At 51.3% G+C, this 19,392-nt stretch overlaps 8 protein-coding genes across 8 annotated transcripts; 4 read left to right on the plus strand and 4 right to left on the minus strand.

The window, feature by feature from the left end:
* Positions 1-76: 76 nt before the first annotated feature.
* On the plus strand, positions 77-2,421 carry K460DRAFT_346292 (interferon-induced GTP-binding protein Mx2; the record flags this gene model as incomplete). The annotated part of the gene is made up of 2 exons (XM_040931303.1): positions 77-1,537; positions 1,591-2,421. 2 exons carry the CDS (start codon positions 77-79, stop codon positions 2,290-2,292), a joined length of 2,163 nt encoding a protein of 720 aa, XP_040785005.1. The 3' UTR covers positions 2,293-2,421.
* A 119-nt stretch (positions 2,422-2,540) lies between these two features.
* K460DRAFT_185258 (uncharacterized protein) lies at positions 2,541-3,455 on the plus strand. Its single transcript, XM_040927084.1, has one exon. The coding sequence runs from the start codon at positions 2,567-2,569 to the stop codon at positions 3,395-3,397; it is 831 nt and encodes a 276-aa protein (XP_040785006.1). The 5' UTR covers positions 2,541-2,566; the 3' UTR covers positions 3,398-3,455.
* Positions 3,456-5,030: 1,575 nt separating this feature from the next.
* Positions 5,031-5,529, minus strand: K460DRAFT_185283 (uncharacterized protein). The gene has a single exon (XM_040927085.1). The coding sequence runs from the start codon at positions 5,417-5,419 to the stop codon at positions 5,138-5,140; it is 282 nt and encodes a 93-aa protein (XP_040785007.1). The 5' UTR covers positions 5,420-5,529; the 3' UTR covers positions 5,031-5,137.
* Positions 5,083-7,933, minus strand: K460DRAFT_370406 (ATP-dependent protease-like protein). Its single transcript, XM_040934155.1, has 2 exons — positions 5,780-7,933; positions 5,083-5,524 (listed from the first exon to the last, which is right to left on the minus strand). Exons 1-2 carry the CDS (start codon positions 7,444-7,446, stop codon positions 5,494-5,496), a joined length of 1,698 nt encoding a protein of 565 aa, XP_040785008.1. The 5' UTR covers positions 7,447-7,933; the 3' UTR covers positions 5,083-5,493.
* Positions 7,934-8,749: 816 nt separating this feature from the next.
* On the minus strand, positions 8,750-13,056 carry K460DRAFT_370407 (uncharacterized protein). The gene is made up of 3 exons (XM_040934156.1): positions 9,529-13,056; positions 9,316-9,479; positions 8,750-9,261 (listed from the first exon to the last, which is right to left on the minus strand). Exons 1-3 carry the CDS (start codon positions 13,027-13,029, stop codon positions 9,024-9,026), a joined length of 3,903 nt encoding a protein of 1,300 aa, XP_040785009.1. The 5' UTR covers positions 13,030-13,056; the 3' UTR covers positions 8,750-9,023.
* Positions 13,057-13,813: 757 nt separating this feature from the next.
* K460DRAFT_370408 (uricase) lies at positions 13,814-15,272 on the plus strand. Its single transcript, XM_040934157.1, has 3 exons — positions 13,814-13,994; positions 14,043-14,683; positions 14,738-15,272. Exons 1-3 carry the CDS (start codon positions 13,858-13,860, stop codon positions 14,860-14,862), a joined length of 903 nt encoding a protein of 300 aa, XP_040785010.1. The 5' UTR covers positions 13,814-13,857; the 3' UTR covers positions 14,863-15,272.
* A 125-nt stretch (positions 15,273-15,397) lies between these two features.
* On the plus strand, positions 15,398-16,102 carry K460DRAFT_370410 (uncharacterized protein). The gene is made up of 3 exons (XM_040934158.1): positions 15,398-15,449; positions 15,505-15,658; positions 15,785-16,102. Exons 2-3 carry the CDS (start codon positions 15,530-15,532, stop codon positions 15,836-15,838), a joined length of 183 nt encoding a protein of 60 aa, XP_040785011.1. The 5' UTR covers positions 15,398-15,449; positions 15,505-15,529; the 3' UTR covers positions 15,839-16,102.
* A 988-nt stretch (positions 16,103-17,090) lies between these two features.
* On the minus strand, positions 17,091-19,322 carry K460DRAFT_370413 (uncharacterized protein). Its single transcript, XM_040934159.1, has 5 exons — positions 18,999-19,322; positions 18,799-18,948; positions 18,405-18,740; positions 17,311-18,354; positions 17,091-17,254 (listed from the first exon to the last, which is right to left on the minus strand). Exons 1-5 carry the CDS (start codon positions 19,011-19,013, stop codon positions 17,234-17,236), a joined length of 1,566 nt encoding a protein of 521 aa, XP_040785012.1. The 5' UTR covers positions 19,014-19,322; the 3' UTR covers positions 17,091-17,233.
* Between the last annotated feature and the right edge of the window lie 70 nt (positions 19,323-19,392).

Below are 19,392 nucleotides of genomic sequence, written 5' to 3' on the forward strand. Positions count from 1 at the left end.
ACTTAAGGATCGTTGCTTTGCTCGTTGGCTCGCTTTTCTTCACTCACATTCGGTAGACCCTAAATCGGCTCACGAAATGGACGAACACGCCCCAACCGGTCTCGCGAATCAATCACTTCTCAACAAGATCGACAAGCTACGCGAACTCAACGTCAAGTCCCTCGAACTGCCCCAGCTTGTTGTAGTTGGAGATCAGTCATCTGGAAAAAGCTCGGTCCTTGAGAGTCTGACAGGCTTCTCGTTTCCTCAAGACCCTGGTCTCTGCACTCGATATGCTACACAAATCTCCTGTCGCCGCGAGCCTCGGCAGAACGGTTTTGTGTCTATCATCCCTCGCGCAGGTGCCGACGCGGCAACTGTAGACCGGCTCCGCTCTTTCAAGCGCCCCATTCCGTATCCCACGAACGAAATTCTTACCAGAATCATGACGGAGGCAAACCAGGCCATGGGGATTAGAATGAGTAAGAACGATACGGACTTGAGCCTGCAGGCCTTCAGTGAGCACATTCTCAAGATCGAAATAAACGGACCTCATCAAGAGCACTTTACAGTTATCGATGTACCTGGCATCTTTCGCGTTCCTTCGCCGCCACTCACAACGGACAGCGACGTCTTCTTAGTTCGTAATTTAGTCGAATCATACATGCAGAACAGTCGAACCATCATTCTTGCGGTCTTACCAAGCACTATCGATATCTCAACTCAGGAAGTCTTGAAGATGGCAGAGAATGCCGACCCGGATGGAATACGGACTATGGGTGTGCTTACCAAGGCAGACCTTGCCATCGAACAAGCTACCCAGGATGTGGTCAAAGAGCTCGTGCTGGGAAAACGCAATCAAGTTCGATTGGGCTACTGCGTCGTCAGAAACCGTAGCGCTGACGACGAAAAGTCCACAATCTCCGACCGTCTAGCTCAGGAGAAAGCATTCTTTATGGAATCTGCATGGAAATCCTTGGAAGGTTCTGGCAGATGCGGTATTGAATCATTAAAATCACGACTCAGTGACCTCTTGCTCACCATCTCCAAGAAAGAGTTCCCAAACGTCAAGTCTGATGTCGCTAAAAATCTAGATCAATGTCGAAACGAGCTAGAGAATATCGGACCTTCCCGCAAGGAGCAGAACGCCCAAAGAATGTACCTTGGGCGGCTAGGATCCAAGTTTCAAAGTATCACGCAATGTGCCTTGAACGGGTACTATAACAGCGAAGCCATCTTCGTAAAAGATACGAGCCTGAAGTTGATCACGGGTATAACGAGGATGAATGAAAGCTTCGCAAACGATGTGTGGAAGAAGGGACACAAACGACATATCTCTCCAAGCTGGAACAGCGAAGGCGAAGTAGCGTACGACATTGCGGACAGTGACGAGTGCAAAAGCCCTTTCAAAGAGATCCATGATAATCATCCCGAACTCCACGACATCGTTGAGATGGAAGACTACGAGTGCTCCGAGCCCAAGGCATTCAGCAATGATCCGATCACCGAGCACATCGAACGTGTCTACCAGGAGAATCGTGGACCGGAGCTAGGAACGGTAGGATCAACCACTCCTTCAAGATATACATGCTAATAACTTATGATCGATAGTTTTCAGGGGTGATTCTAGCCGTCACCTTCAAGGAGCAGTCGCAGAAATGGGAGCCCCTTGTGCTCGCGCATGTCAGCAAATCCATAATGCTTGTACACGACTACATATACAGGCTTCTCGCAAACGTCTGCCCGGACAAGCAAGTGCGCGATCAGTTATGGGGTTTCCTCGTCGATGAGCTTCGAGCGGCGTACACCCGGGCAATGGAGCAGGCTCGCTTCTTGTTGCGAATCGAGCGTAACGGTACACCATCTACTTTTAACCACTACTTCAACTCAGAGGTACAGAAGAAGCGACAGGATAGAATGAGTGCGACTCTGGAGAAAGAGGCGGGTACTTACTATACTGTTGATCGACACACTACCACCAAAGCAGTCCCTCTCACCAGCATTGGGAACCTCGTTATCAACATAGAAAACATGCAACAAATGCGTGAAGATATCTTGGATGTTCTCTCCAGCTACTACAAAGTCTCCCGGAAGCGCTTTGTCGATGTCATATGCCGGCAAGTCATCGGTCACTTTCTTCTCGAAGGAGAAGAAAGTCCACTGAGAGTCTTCTCCCCTGAACTAGTAATGGGTCTGGAAGCTGAGCAACTTGAGATGATTGCCGGAGAAGATGCGGAGACGAAGCATCGAAGAGCTATGCTGGAGGCAGAGATCAAGAATCTGGAGACTGCCATGAAGTTGTTGAGAGGTTAAGTGTACGAGAATGTTAGTGTTGGATCATCGGTAAGACTAAATTGGCATAGCGAATAGATGATAGCTACATGGAGACAAGGAAACTGCACTCTTTTGTAAAGAACTATATGTGATCATGGAATAGGGCAGATGCGATGATCACTACCTAGCTAGATACCTACTCTCCTAATGAGGCTAACTGTGGGTCACCACCGTGCGCGCAATTTCAACCCATTATAAATAGAAAAGTTAGGCATGACACCGCCAGTCTAAACGATATTGCTACAAGTGCTCGATGCCCGAGCGAAAAATAACAGATTTCTTCTTGCCTCGCTCCGCCGCTGTTTCCAATGAACGCGGCGAGAAGCGGGCAGTCAACGACACCCCCAACACACTAGGATTCAAACGCCCAAAGCAATCGCATAATGCGGCACAGGACCTTCCCATCAAAGACCCGTTGAAACATACCACCGCTCAAGTTCGGGGCCGCAGAGGCACCCCATTTTTTCATGAAGGAAGTCACGAGAGCAACAAAGGGTTCCTTGAGCAAGAGCAGAAAGGCGAAAGGGAAGTTGATGCATGGGTGCAGGAGGTCATCCCACGACTCCAAAGCGGCGAGAAGATACCAATTGGCGATGTCTTTGCCCATGAATTCATGCTCTCCTGTCCCGAGTTCTTCACGCAGTACATCGGCTGGGATCGAGATTGGTCTGCAGCTCAGCCGTACACTAGAATTGGCTTCCCAAAAAACCGGGAACCTATAGAGAATCCATTCCCGGAACTTTTAACAGCGCCTCACCAGATGTCAGCAGATATAATGCTGCACGCCGATATCCACCCAGGCGCCTGTACGACGCTTCCGTTTACTCGACGTAAGTTTGCGAGCTTGGACCCTGTGCTGATTAAGCTATTTCACTGGGAGAACAGGACCCCGAAGCAGGGGTTGTGGAAGCTGTGGTTTCTGGGTAATGGGTTCTTGAGGTTGGAGATAGATACGCAGCCGTATACTGGGAAGCCCGGGAAGCTTATGATATCCGGCATCCAAGAGAAGGGTATATCAGACACCAAGAGGGCAACCGATTCGAAAGAGGCTTCAAGCGAAGAGTCTGAGCCTAAAGAAAGTTGAACATAGAACCAGGGGGGGATGGGGAGGACTACTCCGGCGACAATGTAGGTGAAAAACCAGTGGAAGAATCAGACGGTTCCGAGGGGTCTATAGATGAACAGCTACAGAAAGCTGCCTAGCATGAGTACGAAACTAGACACAAAACCAACGACTGAAAGCGTGGCCACATACTGTGTGGAAACTCCGGATCGGTTCCAACTCTGCTCAACATGGAACGTGGTATGGCCCCCCATATGGGAGTAAATCGGTTATCCAAGATAAGAAAGCCGAGTGTTGGATCGATAGATTTGGGACAATATACCAATGGGAGAGGCGGATACAAGCGAACCTTCGGGCTGATGCATACACGAAGAGGATGAACGCAGCAATTGCCCGTAATACCAAGGGGGATATTGTTCATAGTCTAATTGACCCCGAAAACGATTACATAGATGGGCGGCGATGCTCAAAAAGGGTTACCAAATTCATGCTCCGGGTATCTTGTTCCTTGGTGTCTTTTGACCCGTTCGTGCGCGCTCTTTGCGTGCCTTTTTGGCCATGCTGCGATGAGAACGGAGGTTGAACACTTGGAGCTGACGCTGTTTCATGCCAAGCCGGAACTAAAGTGGTTGATAGTAAGAGACACAGGGGGAAAGGGGCCATCGCTGAGATTTGCTAGTATGCTGAACTCAGACACGACTAGGTATGCGGGCGCCTGGATATCATGACGCTCAAATATGATGTTTCTACAAGAATACTCGCTAATATGTCTTCCTCCCCACAAGTCTTCGATTCTTTGGTCTTAAAGGTCTAAATGGCCTAAGCGTGACAACAGCCTAATGAAGGCACTGCCTCCTTTATAGCTGTCGATGGGACTAAACTGGTAAAAGAAAAGCAAGGAGAGAAATGTGTGAGAACTCGTTGCATCCCATGGTGATTCGATAGCCTCTATCAACGTGATTAAATGGCAAGTGATTGAAGTCTCGCAATATAGAAAAGTTAATACTCCTTGACTGAGTAATGTAGCAGTAATGATCGAAACCACAGTAACTCTGCGTCGCACAAAACAGGGCAGCCATTGATGTAGAGCCACTCTAAAACATCTAAATTGATATAAGGTACTGTATTTCAGAAGGCTTGTTGGTCACCTTCGAGGACGTCCAATCCGGAAAGGAGCAACCGACACGTCTCGATCTGGTTTGTCCTCGACTTGGATGGAAGTACTACGACATATATTAAAGGAGACCAGTCAATGTCGTTCATGTCAGGCATCAGTCCGTAGTCGAGGAGTAATCGACATAGTCGGGTCTAGAATTCCGTGCAGCTTCCCAAGTAGCCGGTTAGACATACATTGTAGTCAAAAGATGGCGGCGACTTACGTGAAGCAAAGGGAATTTATGGTTGTCCCGCGTGTAAGAACGAAGCGTACGAGCTCGTTCGCTCCGCATTGGTTCTGGGATCTGCATGCATACTCCGACCGGTCAGAAGGAGAATCAGCAAGAGCAACTAGTATCGTCAAGATGCCAAGAAATTCAACAAACACATAACCACAAGAATACCAGTCATGTCGAGCACATTCCCATGTTATGGTCAAATATCTTCGTTCTTATCAATTCTACCATCTACATGCATTCTTCATTTCCGCTCAGAAAAACACTCTAGCACATCATGCTCATCAATCATGCAGGACCGATCATCTCTATATGAAAAAAAAAACCCCGACCAAGGATATAAACTCCACTCATGCAAAAATTCCCGCAGTTATTCATGCCACTTTTTCTTTTTGCGAAACTTGGCAGGCTCATTAACAAAGAACAAGTAGCCCACAACCAGGATAGTACCTGGATCTAAAAAGCATGAACATGGACCGGCTAGCTCCGGTCCTCCTGAAAGGGGGTATGATTGGAGAAGTGAATAAAAAGCAGAACACGTGGTAGAGTAAAGGATACAGAATGCTACAAAATGGACATGTGAGAAGGTGGTTGTGGCCGTGGACAAAATCGTGCCGAATGGAAGGTGTGAAAGAGGAGACATGACGTTCATGGTTCGGTGAAGGGTGATGTAAGGGTGGGTGTCGCTAGGAGGGCGACGCCAATAGTGACGAGAGTCACTAGGAGTCAAAGGATGCTGCAACCGTTGCCCGAAGACCTGTTGGTATGCTGTCAGTATTTGGCCTTTAAATAACCGAAGTATTCGGATCGAGAGCACGGCGGGAAACCTCCAGCTGCCATGCAATATAGTATCGTCATTATTACATGTCAATGCCGACGTTGACGAAGGGTCCCAACGGCATGTGCATATGCTGCACGACACCGTCGATCGCCGTTGTTCCGTGTGACCCCGGTCCGGGTGCCTGAACGACTACCGGAGAAACGGACGAGAAAGGAAATGAGGTGGACTTACAATCGCTGCCCACGAATCCTTCCGATCCACGAGTAAACAATCTTCAAGCGCTCGCGGACACGCGTGGTTTGTAATAGTAGATACTTTTCCTCTTCTAGGATTGGTACCACAGACGCGAACCAATACGGGAATATTGCGGGATCCTCAGGTGGTTCGCCATAGACCTGGATGATGCGTTCGCGAAGCCATGGTGCGCTGGACTCTCTCATCTCTCGAACGAAGGCGGTGCACGCATCGAGCAATTGTTGTGTTGACAGGGTCTCCAGAGCTACGTTGGTAGGCAGTTGAGTCCGCGGATTTGCGCGGAAGAATGCTTCGGCATAATCTCGTGCCATGGTTGTCTCACGCTGCTCCAGGGCTCCTTCTTCCGCGAGGGAAACATCCTCCACGCGCTCAATACGGCTGACATTGTACCCGTCTAGCATGCCATGTGCCTTGACCTGGAAGCGGCCTACACCTCGTGTCTCGATGAAACTGCGTCCGTCGCGGAGGAGTTCGTAGTTGACAATCTCGAGTAGAGTTCCGTATTCCAGGAACTGGGTCGCACCAAGATCGCCTTGTGCAGCGTGTGTACGGTTGTACATGACCATGCCGAATTGCCTGTTGCCTTCGATTACGCGTCGCATCATCAGTCGGTACCGAGGTTCGAAGACGTGGAGGAAGGTAGGCATCGCCGGGAGTGACAATGTGCAAATGAATAACGGGGTGCTAAGGACGTCGTCTCCAGCCTGTTCTTCTGCTCTCAGAGCTGCGGCACGCGCAGTGACAAGATCTGGACATAATGCGTTCAGAATGGAGTTGAGTGTGGAATTGCTGGATTGATTCTGGAGTGAAGCAGGCACATGCAATCCCCTTCGGCAGAAAGGACATATGCTACTGTGATCCATAGCGCGCGCGAGACAGCGACGACAGAAAGTGTGGCCACACGTGGTAGTCATCGGATCCAACATTAGATTGTAGCAGACCAGGCAATCCATCTCTTTAAGTGCAACGTCGCGCAGACGCTCGAGGAGGGCGATGTCCAGTTTCCCGTAGTCGTCTCCATTTGAAGACATGGTCCGATATTCTGTTTCGGAGCTGTAGCGAAGCTCGCCTGTTTGGGCCATGGTGAATGTCGACACCAAGCGTCCACCGTGCAGCACCTGCTGATGACCCTTTTCATATACTATCTCCTTCTCTTCCGTGAACGTGTCGTTATTCTGCAGGGTCTCTTGGACAAGTGTCGGAGTATCTTCCGTAGCTGGTTTGTGCTGCGCTATCTCCGCCTTGATCAGTTCCATCAACTTGGCCAACGTCACATCCACAGAGCACTCTGCCGCCGCGTGCTCGGCCCCACAGCCACGCAGCGGACATGCGATACCAGTCAGTCGCTCTGGTGTATTCGGATATGATATATTCGCACGCGGTTGGGGCGCGGGTAGGCAACTGCGACAGACAGTGTGACTGCATGGCAGTGTGACCGGGGTGCTGAGAGGACGAGAGCACCGCGGGCACTGCACAAGACGCACTAGCTGTCTCGCATCGCGGTGGGCGTCCAAGGCGACAACCTCCTGAGCCTCTACCGAAGACTCATTGTCGATCATCAAGTCTTTTGCAGACACCGGAGGCTCAAAGGTAAGCTCAATACTGTTAGCGATTGAGCACCCTTTCGCCCTTTGGCAATTCATGTAGATGCAGTGTGTCGCGTGATGGCTCCGTCAGCCATGTATTGCTCGAGAGTCGGCCGATGTGGTTTGGTCTTGGGGTGCGGCGAGCCGAGGCTTGGGGGGTGAATGAGTGAGGTGAGGGGGTGAGGGGTGTAGATTGAAGCGGGGATGTAGGCTCTCGAATATATATGGCAAACCCGAGGTTTTCAAGAACAGATCACACCTCAGCGGCAGTAGTGCGAAGTAGAAAGTGATGGCGGCTTCCAGGTTCTAGGCTGGCTGGTAGGGCTGTCAATCAAGGGTGCTGATGCAGGGACGGATGACGACGGCAGCGACCGAGGAATGATAAGTATTTCCAAAAAAGACTATGGTAGCTTATAATAGTCCAGGGTGGCAGCAGCAGGTCCAAGTGTACGGAAACAGTGGTAGAAAGGTAGAAAGGCTAGAGGGGAGGTGCCAGAGCAAGGCCGGGCGGAGTCAAACAAGAGAAGGTTGAAGCGGTCATCCATCTTCCCAAATAGATGACAGCTTCACGGATCGGCGATGGTGTTATACGCATGGCAAAGGACCGCTTTCGATAAGCTAGCTACCCACAAACAGGGTCATTCGAATCGAGAGCCATGCCCGTCATCGGGCTTCCCGCTAGGCGAACCCAGGGCCAAGCCTGGTATAAAAAAAATGCACGGTCTTTCTCCAACCACAGGTACCGGTTTGCGTGCTGGCGCTTCATGCGTTTAAAAGACACCTATCGCGAAGACACACCGGTGTAGGGGCGAATGCGGGCTACTGTCTCTGGCTGATATGCGCTAACAGCTCACTCTTTTCAATGCTTCTGCTGCGTAAAACGTGATCAGCAAATGGGCGACAAGCCATGGTTGAAATTTCACTCTGCGCACCACCATGCCCTATTACCCCCCCCTCCCTCACAGCGTGCGCGCAAAAACTCTCTCTGCAAGGCAAAAGCTGTTTGGGTATGTAAACGGGGTGCGCGGCCTTGCCAGAGTCCGGCGTTCGCGGACTCCCAAGGAAGCGAATCCAAGCGTCATTGATGTAGTCGCGTCAAAGAAGCAGGCGACCAATGGTAGCGAAGATGCACTAGCGGTACCGAAATGCCTCCATCCATGTGCTACCGGTGCATCTGTCATTTTGCGGAGGCTCGATCGAGGGCACGCCTAGCCGCTGCGGAAGGACCCTGCCTTTCGTGACGGATGGTATTCATATACACTAGCTAGCACATGCTCGTTCATCTTCAATGTTGACTTTGTGAATATGCATTTGCACGAAGCCATCCGGTTTCGTACAGTTTCCATCCATGAGTCTGTGACGCTTTCAATTCACAATCAAATACTACAATGTGCCTCCTGACAGCGCAAACACCATCATCCGCCGATGACTTCCGGAATGAACGCTAGACACGCTTGCGTGGCCACCCCGTACCACACACAAAGTACCATGGGCCTCCCATATGCAAAAGAAGCCCCCTGAACCGACCGTTAGAATGCTCGAGCTGACACAGGAACTATGGTACAATGACTTTCTTGTATGCTCCCCAACGCCAATAATGATAACATCGGGTTCGTATCGCATGAAGCAACATTTCAGCATGTCTTCGTTGCGCCGTTCGTATCCATTCGCTCCGGTTCTGACTCGTAGTCCGAGTCACTGCTTTCCTCTTCCTCTTCCTCTTCAAGCACAATCCGTTCCAGCACCCGCTTGTCAAACAGATCTAGGACGAACCGACATGCCGGGAGGCGGAAGTGATGTGCCTCCAGTATTTGCATGACCTTGTGAAAGATGGATGGCCTGCTGAATCCAGGTACTTTTTTAGATTTGATCCTGTTGCATTTGCATTAGCGTGCGACGTAGGATACCCGATCAAGATGTACTGACGTCTGTAAATCATTTGCAGCCTTCTTTGCTAGCACCGTGTTACCCAGGTCGGTTGCATGCTTCAAAATGCGCGCATTCACCGGGTCGCTATCCGTGACCGCAACTCTGACTTCTGCTTCGCGCTTCCACTCAACGTCGTCCGATTTTGCGGCCCATGGCGTCATCTGTAACTGATTAACGACTTGTTGCAAAGTCTTAAGCAAAGGTACTAACCGCAAAAAGCTTGTTAAAGTTCAAGGGAAGACAGAATCCTAATGCTTCACCAGCCTCGTTAACGACCCCATCCCACCCGTACTCAAGCAGAATCTCCTGACCGTGAAGACTTCTCGAAATCAAGCCTAGTACGTAGAAGGCCGTACCTCTGAGCGACATGACCTCAGATTGTTCGGCAATCTGCACAATCCACTTGACTACATCGGAATTCTCAAGGAATGGTGCGCCTAGCTCCATGGAACCGACATTCCCAACCGCCCATAAGCAGCCTTTGACTTTGAGGATGATTTCTGAATCATCATTTTCCATGGCAAAGTCACGGATGGAGGCTGCGAACTCATCGAAGTGACCTTTTTGTCGGAGCAGTTTGCATCCCTCTTTTGTCCTGGTAAGTTCTCGATAGAAGTGCGGAGGCACGAGCCCGTACTCGGTAGGTTCAGGCGTGTCATCATAGGTCAAATGCGTGGCTGGCTTCTCGGGTATGTCCGCTAGAGCGCGAGCCACTGAAGCTTCGATCAAAGCCACATAAGTATCGTTTCTTCCCAAGAACCAGTCATCCATCTCTCTCGTGATGTAATCTAGTCCGTCGAGATAGTGGTACCCTACCGACGTTGACAAGAACCGCAGGAGCAGAGGGGCACCAATCTCACCCAAATGATCCAACGCAGGGCGACATTTCACCACAAACTCCAGAGACTCTGTTTGGTTGCAAGCCTCTTCGAGAATCTTGATTGCAACTTCGCAGACCTCTACATCAGGGTCATAGAGCTGCGTCACAAGTAACCTGATAGCCCACTCCGCAACGCCAGTAGTACCGGTCAACTGCATTGGCTTCGTCGCGTACTTGCGTAGCAATCTGGTCGCGAAGATTCGGACTTCCTTCGAACATGACGTCATAGCTTTGGAGATGATGATGCGTAGATGACCATCTAGGGTGTAGTCCATGTTGCTGAGAAGGGTCCGGATCAAGTCGTCGCGGTCATTGAGCTCGACAATATGGTAGAACATGTTGATGACTCTCCACCTTTCCAGTATTTGGATGCCTTTCGGGTCTTTCGTCAATGCACCCAACAGTGCGAAGTAACCGCCGGTGAGCGTCTCGTTCATGCGATCTGCTTGGAATATGGGCGACTCCGACGTCAGCCCACTCATCCTGTCAAAGTGCGACAAGCATTCTGCGAGCTGACGGATGAACTTGCTCTCGCCAAGGTATTTGACTCCCTCGGGGTTCTGTAGGAGACTGTGCATCAGGGCGCAACCCGCTCGAACATACCGCTGATTTGGCTTTGTGTTCTTGACCTCAGAAAATCGGTATTTAAAGGGTCGGTAAAATCCTAGTAGACGATGGACAAATTTCGTTACTTTCATGGCTTCGTCTAGACGCTTAGCATTCAGCAGGGGGCCCTCAATGATGGTGTGGATCAAATCCCATCTCCACTTCTGGAAGGAGACTGTATTTAGGACCTGGGTATCAAGCATCAAAGACCTGAATTGCGCTTCATCCATCTGCATGGCCGCTTGTACCTTGGACTGGTCAGTTTGTCGACTGGACGAGGTGTTGTCAGCACTGGCAGTACCCTTATTTGGGTATAGCGATGTAGGTCCTGATCGGTAGAGTGTTCTGTTGATGCTGTCGACTTGATATATCGTTCCAATGGCAACAAAACGGTCCTCTGACTGGAATTTTGCAGCAGAGTGCAATAACTGGGGGAGCACTTGCAGTTGTGCGCTCCAAGACGGCGGCAAAAGTTCGTTCGCCATTTTCAAGACTTCTCCAAGTAACAGTGTTGTCTTTCGCTTTAGTGGCAGTGTTAGAGGCTCTTCGTCGGCGTGCAACAACGCAGGTACCAGTCCTGCATGCAGGAACGCTGCCAGGACGACCGAGACATAATGATCTAGTAAGCTCCACTTATTTGTGTCCGTCTCGATGCTAGAAGTGGTGGCTTCCTTGACTTGTTGGTTCTTGAAATTTGTGACGCGGCCATACGTGGTCAGTCGTCGGCCTGCGAGGAAGGAGGAAGACCATGAAGGAGGCTTGATCCGGAGAAGATCGAACAAGAGCTCTAGGATAACGTTCCGCACATGGGGTGCTGGGATCTGTAATGATAAAAGTAGAGATCGGAGAGGAAGAAAATCGTTCATAGACAGAGTAAGCAACCCCGGCCAGCTTCTGAGTAAGGACGCGATAACCTTGGCGTTCACTTTGAGCTTCTCCTCGTGTAAGTACCCATGGGTCAGGCTTGCATCGGTGAACAAAGCAAATGGAGCCTCCAACTCGCGACCAGAGCGCAAGTATCGACGCCGCCGCGGCGTATCTAGAAGATACAAAAAGGACATGCCAATACTCTCAGCAGCTTGGTAGCTTCCTTCCCCGAGCGCATCGGCCAGCGCTCCCATACCACCAGCGGTAACGAGAAGAGATGGCTTCCGAACGAGAATCTCGGCAAGAGTCAGGATTGCAATATTTCTGAGGCGGTCTTCCGCATGTTCAGCTACTGCCACAATGATGCGAACTACCGCACGGGCAATCTCCTCAACACCACCTTTGACGTCCAGGAAGGCTCGGACGAACTTCAGAGCCTGCTCGCGCTCCACGCTAGCTTTGCTCTCTTTCACCAGTGATAGAATGACCAGATAATCCGTGTGTAGTCCTCGGATAATCCGGAGAGATTTGCGGTCGGTAAAGGCATAGCGCATGACACGATAGGCAGCTGCCACAACCTCGCGACTATCGCTAAGGAGCATCGTCTGCATCCTCAAGCCAAAGATTGACCAAGCCAGATCGTACTTGAGCGTAGGGTGTCGTTTGAACAGAAGGACCAAAGAGTTCGCCCGCTCCACGTAGTACTCTGGCTGCATGCCCTGCACCTCCAGCGCCTGTAGGATTTCAGCTAGCACAAATGTTGGCGACTCTGTCTCTTCGTCCTCTGTTTCAGCCTGCTTGATGACATGCCGCGACGGCGAACGCGACAGATTTCGACGAAATAGATACGAAAGTCTGCTCTGAGGATCCGCTGGCGGTGATTTGACGTCCTTTGCCCTTTGGATCTCTGCGGCCAGTACTGCCTTTAATTGCACGAGCTTTCTATTCGAGATGTTGAGCTGCTCTTCGACCTGCAGCCTCTGATCTCTCGTATTCTTTGCGTTCTTTGCATTCAATGCCTCTAGCAGGTTTTCCGACCCGATCTTTATCTTCGTCTCCTTCTCAATCTGGTCCTGCAGCTCAGCCTGCCTCTGTTCGGTGGTTGTATCATCGTTGTCCCCCACGGTAATCGCGTGCATATCAAACTCTGGGCGCTGTCGGCCATCTTGTGATGTCGTTGGCCGGGTCAGCTGGGAGTTGAAGCTGCCCGGGCCCGGATTCGCCGTCGCGTATGACGACTTGGTAGTGGACGACAAGGAGCGGCCATCTCTAGTGGGCGGGAGTAGTGAGCTCTGTGCTGTAATGGGCACGTCGGCCTGCGTGTTCGCGGATCTGGCGATTGGAGGCGTCATGAGCATGCCTTAACCGTGGGCTCGCGAACCGCATCGCATTTCTTTTATCCCGGCGGAACCTCCTCTTGCCTCATGGGGTGTTCGCGTGTGAGTGTCAAGTTGGCGGTGCTTGATCGGACGGTTGTGGCCAGCGGGCCGTGAGGCTAGATAGAGTGTGGCGCGCAAGGTGGGGTTAGGGAGTGTGTAATGCGAGTAATGACAGTGAGTGAATGAGATTGCACGTCACAACAGCTTGTGCATCAACATGCAGCATTGGGAAGACATGGCCTACCTCTCGAGTGGAACCTTGCCCAGCCGCCCTACGACCTACGACTCGGTCCGTGCATAGGCGTTCCCGCCGCATCTCCAAGGCCTCTCGGCTGCTGCAGCGCGCCGACGGCCTCAAACCTCACCATTCTGGCCTGATATGGCGCACAATTCAACCCGCCGATGCTCCGAACTCCACCAGCTCTGCAGTCTGGTCGAGCGGAGTTGGCCTGAAAGAGTCACGTGCACAGGCATCCTGGAGCCGTTCCATCGATCTTCGGCGAGCTCCGATCTCAACCAATGCGAACGCATCCTTGAAGCCTCTTTCGTCTGTGTATCAGAGCTCGTCGTGCTCTATTCGTGAAGGGCAACATAGCTACAGACGGCCACCTCCGCATATGCTAAAGTTCCGATAAGACATCTAGCTGAGGGTATAACTACCGTCACTGCCCATCATTGATAGCTACCATCAGTTACATTCCACCTTGAATTGGCCTCCAAGCTACTCACTGCAGTTACTGTTTGCCTGCCCCAAGCTTCCTCTCAAGCTAAACAGCATCAACTCTCACGTCGACAGTTTCAATCGCCATGTCACAACTCAGCTACGCCCGCTATGGCAAGGACAATGTCCGCCTGTACAAGGTTGATAAGGACCCCAAGACCGGAATCCACACTATTGTCGAGCAGACTGTTCGTATCCTGCTCGAGGGAGATATTGAGACGTCGTAAGAAGCCCAATGGCCATAACCTCCGACATCTACTAACGGTCCCAGCTATACCAAAGCAGACAACTCAGTCGTGGTTGCGACCGACACCCAGAAGCAGACCACCTACATCCTCGCAAAGCAGCACCCAATCGACCCACCCGAGCAGTTCGCCGCCATCATTGGCAATCACTTCATCTCGACCTACCCGCATATCCACGCCGCACACGTCAAGATCATCCAGCACCGATGGACTCGCATGAACATTGACGGCAAGCCTCACCCACACTCCTTCTACCGCGACGGTGAGGAGATCCGCGTTATCGAGTCCGTCACACGGGAAGGCGAGGGTGTCTCTATCCGCTCCAAGATCGAGAAGCTGCTGGTCCTCAAGAGCACTGGGTCTGCTTTCCACGGCTTCCACCGTGACGAGTATACCAAGTTGCCAGAGACGTGGGACCGCATTCTCAGCACGGAGATTGAGGCTGGCTGGCAGTGGAAGCTGTTCAAGAGTATGTCTGAGGTCAAGGCTGTTGACTTTAATGGCGCATGGAAGGCCGCAAGGGACATCACCATGAAGATCTTCGCCGAAGACGACAGCGCCAGCGTCCAGGCCACCATGTTTAAGATGGGCGACAAGATTCTCGCAACGGTTCCTCTGGTTGAGGCCGTTGACTATGCTTTGCCCAACAAGCACTACTTCGAAATCGGTAAGCCTCATCCGACACACCTTGATGCAGAATATGAGTTAATATGAGTTATAGATCTCTCATGGCACAAGGGCATCGAGAACCTAGGCAAGGATGCCACCGTTCTCGCTCCTCAGTCCGACCCGAACGGTCTTATCCAGTGCACCATCACGCGCCAGGGCACCAAGTCCAAGCTATAAATCAGCTCAACATAACGATTTGATGACTTGACTTCTTGCATATCATATATGGCGTTCGGCATGGCTAGGGTCGATTGTACAGTGAGAGTAGCACATTATACCATTTGAATAGGGACTGGGCGTGGGATTTGGGGACGAGTGAGAGTAGAAACCTTCTACGAGTAGAACAAATTGAACTGTCACTCGTGATAAAGCTATAGCTGTGCCTCTTGAGTTACCAATCTTGAAATAATAATACATAACTAGACCGAGCTACGTCTGAAGACCTGATGACAAGTGCAGGCGCGGATGGCATATGACGTCTCAGGGAACATAGATCATTCAAGAGTACTGTCTTGAATCTGTGTTCACTATTGTATCGTCCTCAGATGAAATAGGACACTTATTCAACTCAGCTTATCACATTAAAAACGTTCTCCTTGTCGTGACCTGTGTAGGTTGTCTGTTGAACTGAAAGGTCAAGGTAAGAAAGTCTTACTAAGCAAACCCGGACCCCAAAAGTTTCTCGAACTCCATCATCGGTAGCGCATCAACAGCAAGCTCGCAGCATCACCCTAACCGACTCTAATTCGAACCTAATCCGATCAGTACGCGCCTGCGACCCCGTTCCGACAACTACCTACGACTAACAACGAAACGCAGCTCTCGTCAACCCATATCCACCACAATGCCCCCCAAGCAAATCCACGGAAAGGGCGGTCGCACCCTCGCCGAGCCCAGCTTCGCGCGCAATGCTATCCGGACATTTACGAGCGCGGAGAACAGGGGTGTTGTCTCTGCCGTTGGCATGTTTGCTGTAAGACACTACAATCCTTTGGTAGATGACGAGCCAGTGGAGGGCTATGGAGTAGACAGGAAGGGAAAGCCTGGACAAGACTATGATGAATTTGATGACCATGGAACGCTGACAGTATTTTCGCAGATTGGCGTCGCATTCCTGCACAGCAGCTGGGCCGAGATCCTTCTTCCTGCGTAAACGACGGACCGCAGTCTAAACATTACGAGACGAGCAGGCCGAGAGGCGAGCTGCCAGAGGATAGGAAGCTGCCAAGATGCGAAGCTACTTGATGAATCTTTACAACATGTAAAAAGTACGGTCTTTGTTTGGGCTGGAAAGCATCAGAATGGCGTTCAGGTACACCTTGGGGGTAGGCAGACCCAGGTCCAATCTATCCGGCAAATGCCATGGACTTGTAACATATGTGTATATCACGACTCATCACACACACACACCTTCGGTTTCGTCTTCTTGACCTACTCTTCAGTCATATTTTCATCATCACACCGTTATCGAACGATACGTCACAGTCGGTCCTATCTATAGGCCTGAAACACCTTCTGCATCGAACGCGTCCTAACACCATACCCACCCACGTGTCCATCCACTCAGCTGGAACGTCCAAGAAGACCAAGAACCGGTCTTTCCGCGCACTGCCGGTTCGCTTTGCTTCACATCCTGCTCTTTCCCTTCCTCCCACCCAGACGTGCATTGCCGCACGTGAAGCACAAAGCCACAGTCGAGTCTCACATCCAACATGTCATGTCGGCCTTATCCAAAATTACCTAATGTGATGATCTAGGTGCAGCGGATTTGCCATGCGGTACATTTATTCGTCCATATCAAAACAATATGGTCTGATGGCTCGCGTGGTATCCTCGGTTTCGAAGCGCCCTACGCACGCATGCAGCCGCCGTCCAACACAGCCAGCCCCAACAGTCTGTCTACGCCGCGAGGATTTGTTTCGTTCCTACAGTATGTACAAATGTGGCACGGTGATGCGAGTATTTGTGTTGGTGGTTGGTATTATTATAATTGGCGTGCGGCGCAGATACCGGAAGCGCTGGTGGCTTTTGCTTGCGAGAAACATACGCCTCTATGGTATCCACCTTCCCAGCCACCGTACGGCAGTTGCGGCAGTGTTGGTTACTATTGATAATGCTGCAATGTACTAATGCAACAGGTGCTGTGGAATCACAATCACGTCCTAAATCAAGGCACAGTACGCAGTAAGATGTTAGGCCAGTGCTATCTTTAGAATGGGGGGATTGTAATTGCATCACAAACGAGATTGGTGTAGATTGTGATTTTTATAGATTACGGTAACTTCATTCGTACGTACATACATGCAAGCCGACAAACGACCACTTCCCAAGGTCAAAAATTCTAAAGCGGATCAACAGTCCGGCTGTGAAGAGGTATATGGATACGGGCTAATGATGATGTGCTCGCTAACATTACAAGATGCGTGGGCTAACAGAATATGCATCGATGCAACCACCAGCAGTGGAGTTTGGTGAGAAAAGGAAACTAAAAATTCAAATGTGTATGGTAAATGTCGTAAGAGTTGCGTGACGCTGGGGTATCTCTAGTCTATACTTCTTTAACCCAAACCTGCAATTTGTTAGCATGAGACCGAATACTTTGTTAGGGAGTAGAGAATCACTGACCTCCATCTTTGCCATGTCGCTGCCTTCCTTCCTCGCAGTGCCCTTTGCTGTCTGAATAGCCATATCCAGATCGTCTTGATCCGCCATGGTAATCATATCGCCATCGTCCTTGATCTCAACCTTGAAGTTGTTTCTTACGCCGAACTTCTCGCGGATCGACTGCCAGAATTCGCGTATTGTTTGATCCTGGTTGATGAAGACATAGCGTGTGTCACCAGCGTGGACCTTGACTCTAATCTTGCTGCCAACTCCGCGGTTGCTGACACTCGATTTGGTAGAGCGTGCTGGTGATCGTCTCCGAGTTTTGGTACGCGACAACATTTCGAACTCTGCGTCGTCAAGATCGCTGCCGTCGTAGTCTTCCTCATCTTCCTCCTCAATGTATGCAGGTCGCCGCCCTTGCTTTGAGCGAGGGTATGCACCACGACTACTACGCGAGTTCTGATACCCGTCGTCGTTGTCATAATACTCGTCGATGATATCGTCATCTGATCCACGACGACGCCTGTATTCACGCGGACGGCTGCGCATGGATTCGGCACGGGTTGGCGGAGGCCGTTCAGAAGCAGAGCGTTGTGTGCCCTGGCGACGAGGCTCACTATTGCTTTGCTGGTCAAACGCAGCTCTTCCGAGGTTCAGCGGTTGAGGCTTGGGGCCACCACCGCGTACAGATTGGGCACGGGTCATGGGACCATCGCCGTTACCTCCACTGCCACCAGATCTCCGATCTGCCTCCGGTGGTGGTGTGGGAGGGAACATATTGCGGTTCATGGGCGGCTCTGATTGTTGGCGTGATCTGCTCTGGAGCTCTGGCTTGACGAGGTTTGTGGCGGCGAAGGAAAGCTTCTCTTCCGGTCTGTCGTCCTTTGCTTGCTGGCCTCCCTTCTTGATCTCAGAGCCAGCAAATCCAGTGAAGGCATTTGATCGGTCTGACGCGGCGACTAGACGAGCCTTCCCGAGGTAGTCTTTCGTCTTTAGGTTCTTGACCTTGGCGTCATTAGGACGGTAGACAATGCCGACTGGAATGGAGAAAACAGTGTAACCCTAGGTAATGTCAGTCCGAAGTCTAACTAGAAGAGTGCCGAGTCCTGTACCTCTGCTTCCTCCCTGATGGCCTCATCGATCACGTCGTGGTCTGGGACAACCTTCTCTTTGGCTGCGAATGACAGGTCCTGCAGGCCAGCGTCCCTCTGCTGAAGATAGATGTAGCAGAGACCGCGGTTGAAGAGGACTTCGCATGAATACAATTTAAACTTTAGGCCCAGCTGTTCGTAATCGATGTTGTTGTTGCCGCGCAAATACAGGAGCGTGTCGTTGAAGTTGGCGAGGGCTTCCTCGAAGTCTCCCATTAGGAAGTTTGACACGCCCTGCTGGAAGTAGGCGACGGCGAGATAGCGGTCCAGGCCCACGGCGCGCTGGTAGCAATCGACCTGCGTCACCATCAGCACGTGCTCTCTTGCACATTCCGAGGTCTTGTTCTCGACTTACTGCCTTCTCATGTTCGCCCAGCGTCGCATGGATTACGCCGCAATTGAACAGGATCTTGGACGTATCCGCAATGCCGTCGAACGTCTTCAATGCCTCGTCGAACTCGTTGCTGTCATAGCTAGCGAGGGCTGCCACCCAGGTCTCGATTTCCTACCCCGCAATCAGCAATTGACTCGCAAGTCGCAGACGGAGGCGCGCACCTGCTTCAGAGACATGACGAGCGAGTGTTCTTTCACTGGTTACCCGGCAGTATGGTGTCGTCAAGCCTCAGCTGACTGTCTCTTCTACCACTCCACGGTTCGGGGAGAGGTACGGTTCCGTCTCAAGCGCAACCAGCTAGATGTCCTCCTCTTCGTTTCTACCAAATGATAGCGTAGCCACCGGGGCTTCGAGTTTGCGCAACGCTGAGTATGAGTAGGTGGTGGATGGCGCGGTTCTGCTATTATACCGAGGTAGCTAGACGTGTCGTCGAGGCGGTGCGCGGGGGAAACGATCGTACTGCGTGCAAGTAGTATTAAGGCACAAGTTGGGAAGCCGGACGAGGGAGAAGGAGGCTTAGAGGGCACGACTTGGAGAAGACAGGGACCCGGTGGG

This window comes from Cucurbitaria berberidis (assembly GCF_010015615.1).
Source record: "Cucurbitaria berberidis CBS 394.84 unplaced genomic scaffold K460scaffold_5, whole genome shotgun sequence".
NCBI classification, from domain to species: Eukaryota; Fungi; Ascomycota; class Dothideomycetes; order Pleosporales; family Cucurbitariaceae; genus Cucurbitaria; species Cucurbitaria berberidis.

Excerpts from the sequence above, each read along its gene's own strand:
- K460DRAFT_185283 (XM_040927085.1), bottom strand. The coding sequence starts at position 5,419 with ATGAACGTCATGTCTCCTCTTTCACACCTTCCATTCGGCACGATTTTG.
- K460DRAFT_370408 (XM_040934157.1), top strand. The coding sequence starts at position 13,858 with ATGTCACAACTCAGCTACGCCCGCTATGGCAAGGACAATGTCCGCCTG. Across the intron at positions 13,995-14,042 it reads GAGGGAGATATTGAGACGTC|CTATACCAAAGCAGACAACT; the intron begins GTAAGAAGCCCA and ends TAACGGTCCCAG. Across the intron at positions 14,684-14,737 it reads CAAGCACTACTTCGAAATCG|ATCTCTCATGGCACAAGGGC; the intron begins GTAAGCCTCATC and ends TATGAGTTATAG.
- K460DRAFT_370407 (XM_040934156.1), bottom strand. The coding sequence starts at position 13,029 with ATGCTCATGACGCCTCCAATCGCCAGATCCGCGAACACGCAGGCCGAC. Across the intron at positions 9,480-9,528 it reads ACTTTAACAAGCTTTTTGCG|ATGACGCCATGGGCCGCAAA; the intron begins GTTAGTACCTTT and ends AATCAGTTACAG. Across the intron at positions 9,262-9,315 it reads GCTGCAAATGATTTACAGAC|GATCAAATCTAAAAAAGTAC; the intron begins GTCAGTACATCT and ends CAAATGCAACAG.
- K460DRAFT_370406 (XM_040934155.1), bottom strand. The coding sequence starts at position 7,446 with ATGAATTGCCAAAGGGCGAAAGGGTGCTCAATCGCTAACAGTATTGAG. Across the intron at positions 5,525-5,779 it reads AGGATTCGTGGGCAGCGATT|GTCTTCGGGCAACGGTTGCA; the intron begins GTAAGTCCACCT and ends GCATACCAACAG.
- K460DRAFT_370413 (XM_040934159.1), bottom strand. Across the intron at positions 18,741-18,798 it reads TGGGCGAACATGAGAAGGCA|GTCGATTGCTACCAGCGCGC; the intron begins GTAAGTCGAGAA and ends ATGGTGACGCAG. Across the intron at positions 18,355-18,404 it reads CCATCAGGGAGGAAGCAGAG|GGTTACACTGTTTTCTCCAT; the intron begins GTACAGGACTCG and ends GACATTACCTAG.
- K460DRAFT_185258 (XM_040927084.1), top strand. The coding sequence starts at position 2,567 with ATGCCCGAGCGAAAAATAACAGATTTCTTCTTGCCTCGCTCCGCCGCT.
- K460DRAFT_370410 (XM_040934158.1), top strand. The coding sequence starts at position 15,530 with ATGCCCCCCAAGCAAATCCACGGAAAGGGCGGTCGCACCCTCGCCGAG. Across the intron at positions 15,659-15,784 it reads CTGCCGTTGGCATGTTTGCT|ATTGGCGTCGCATTCCTGCA; the intron begins GTAAGACACTAC and ends GTATTTTCGCAG.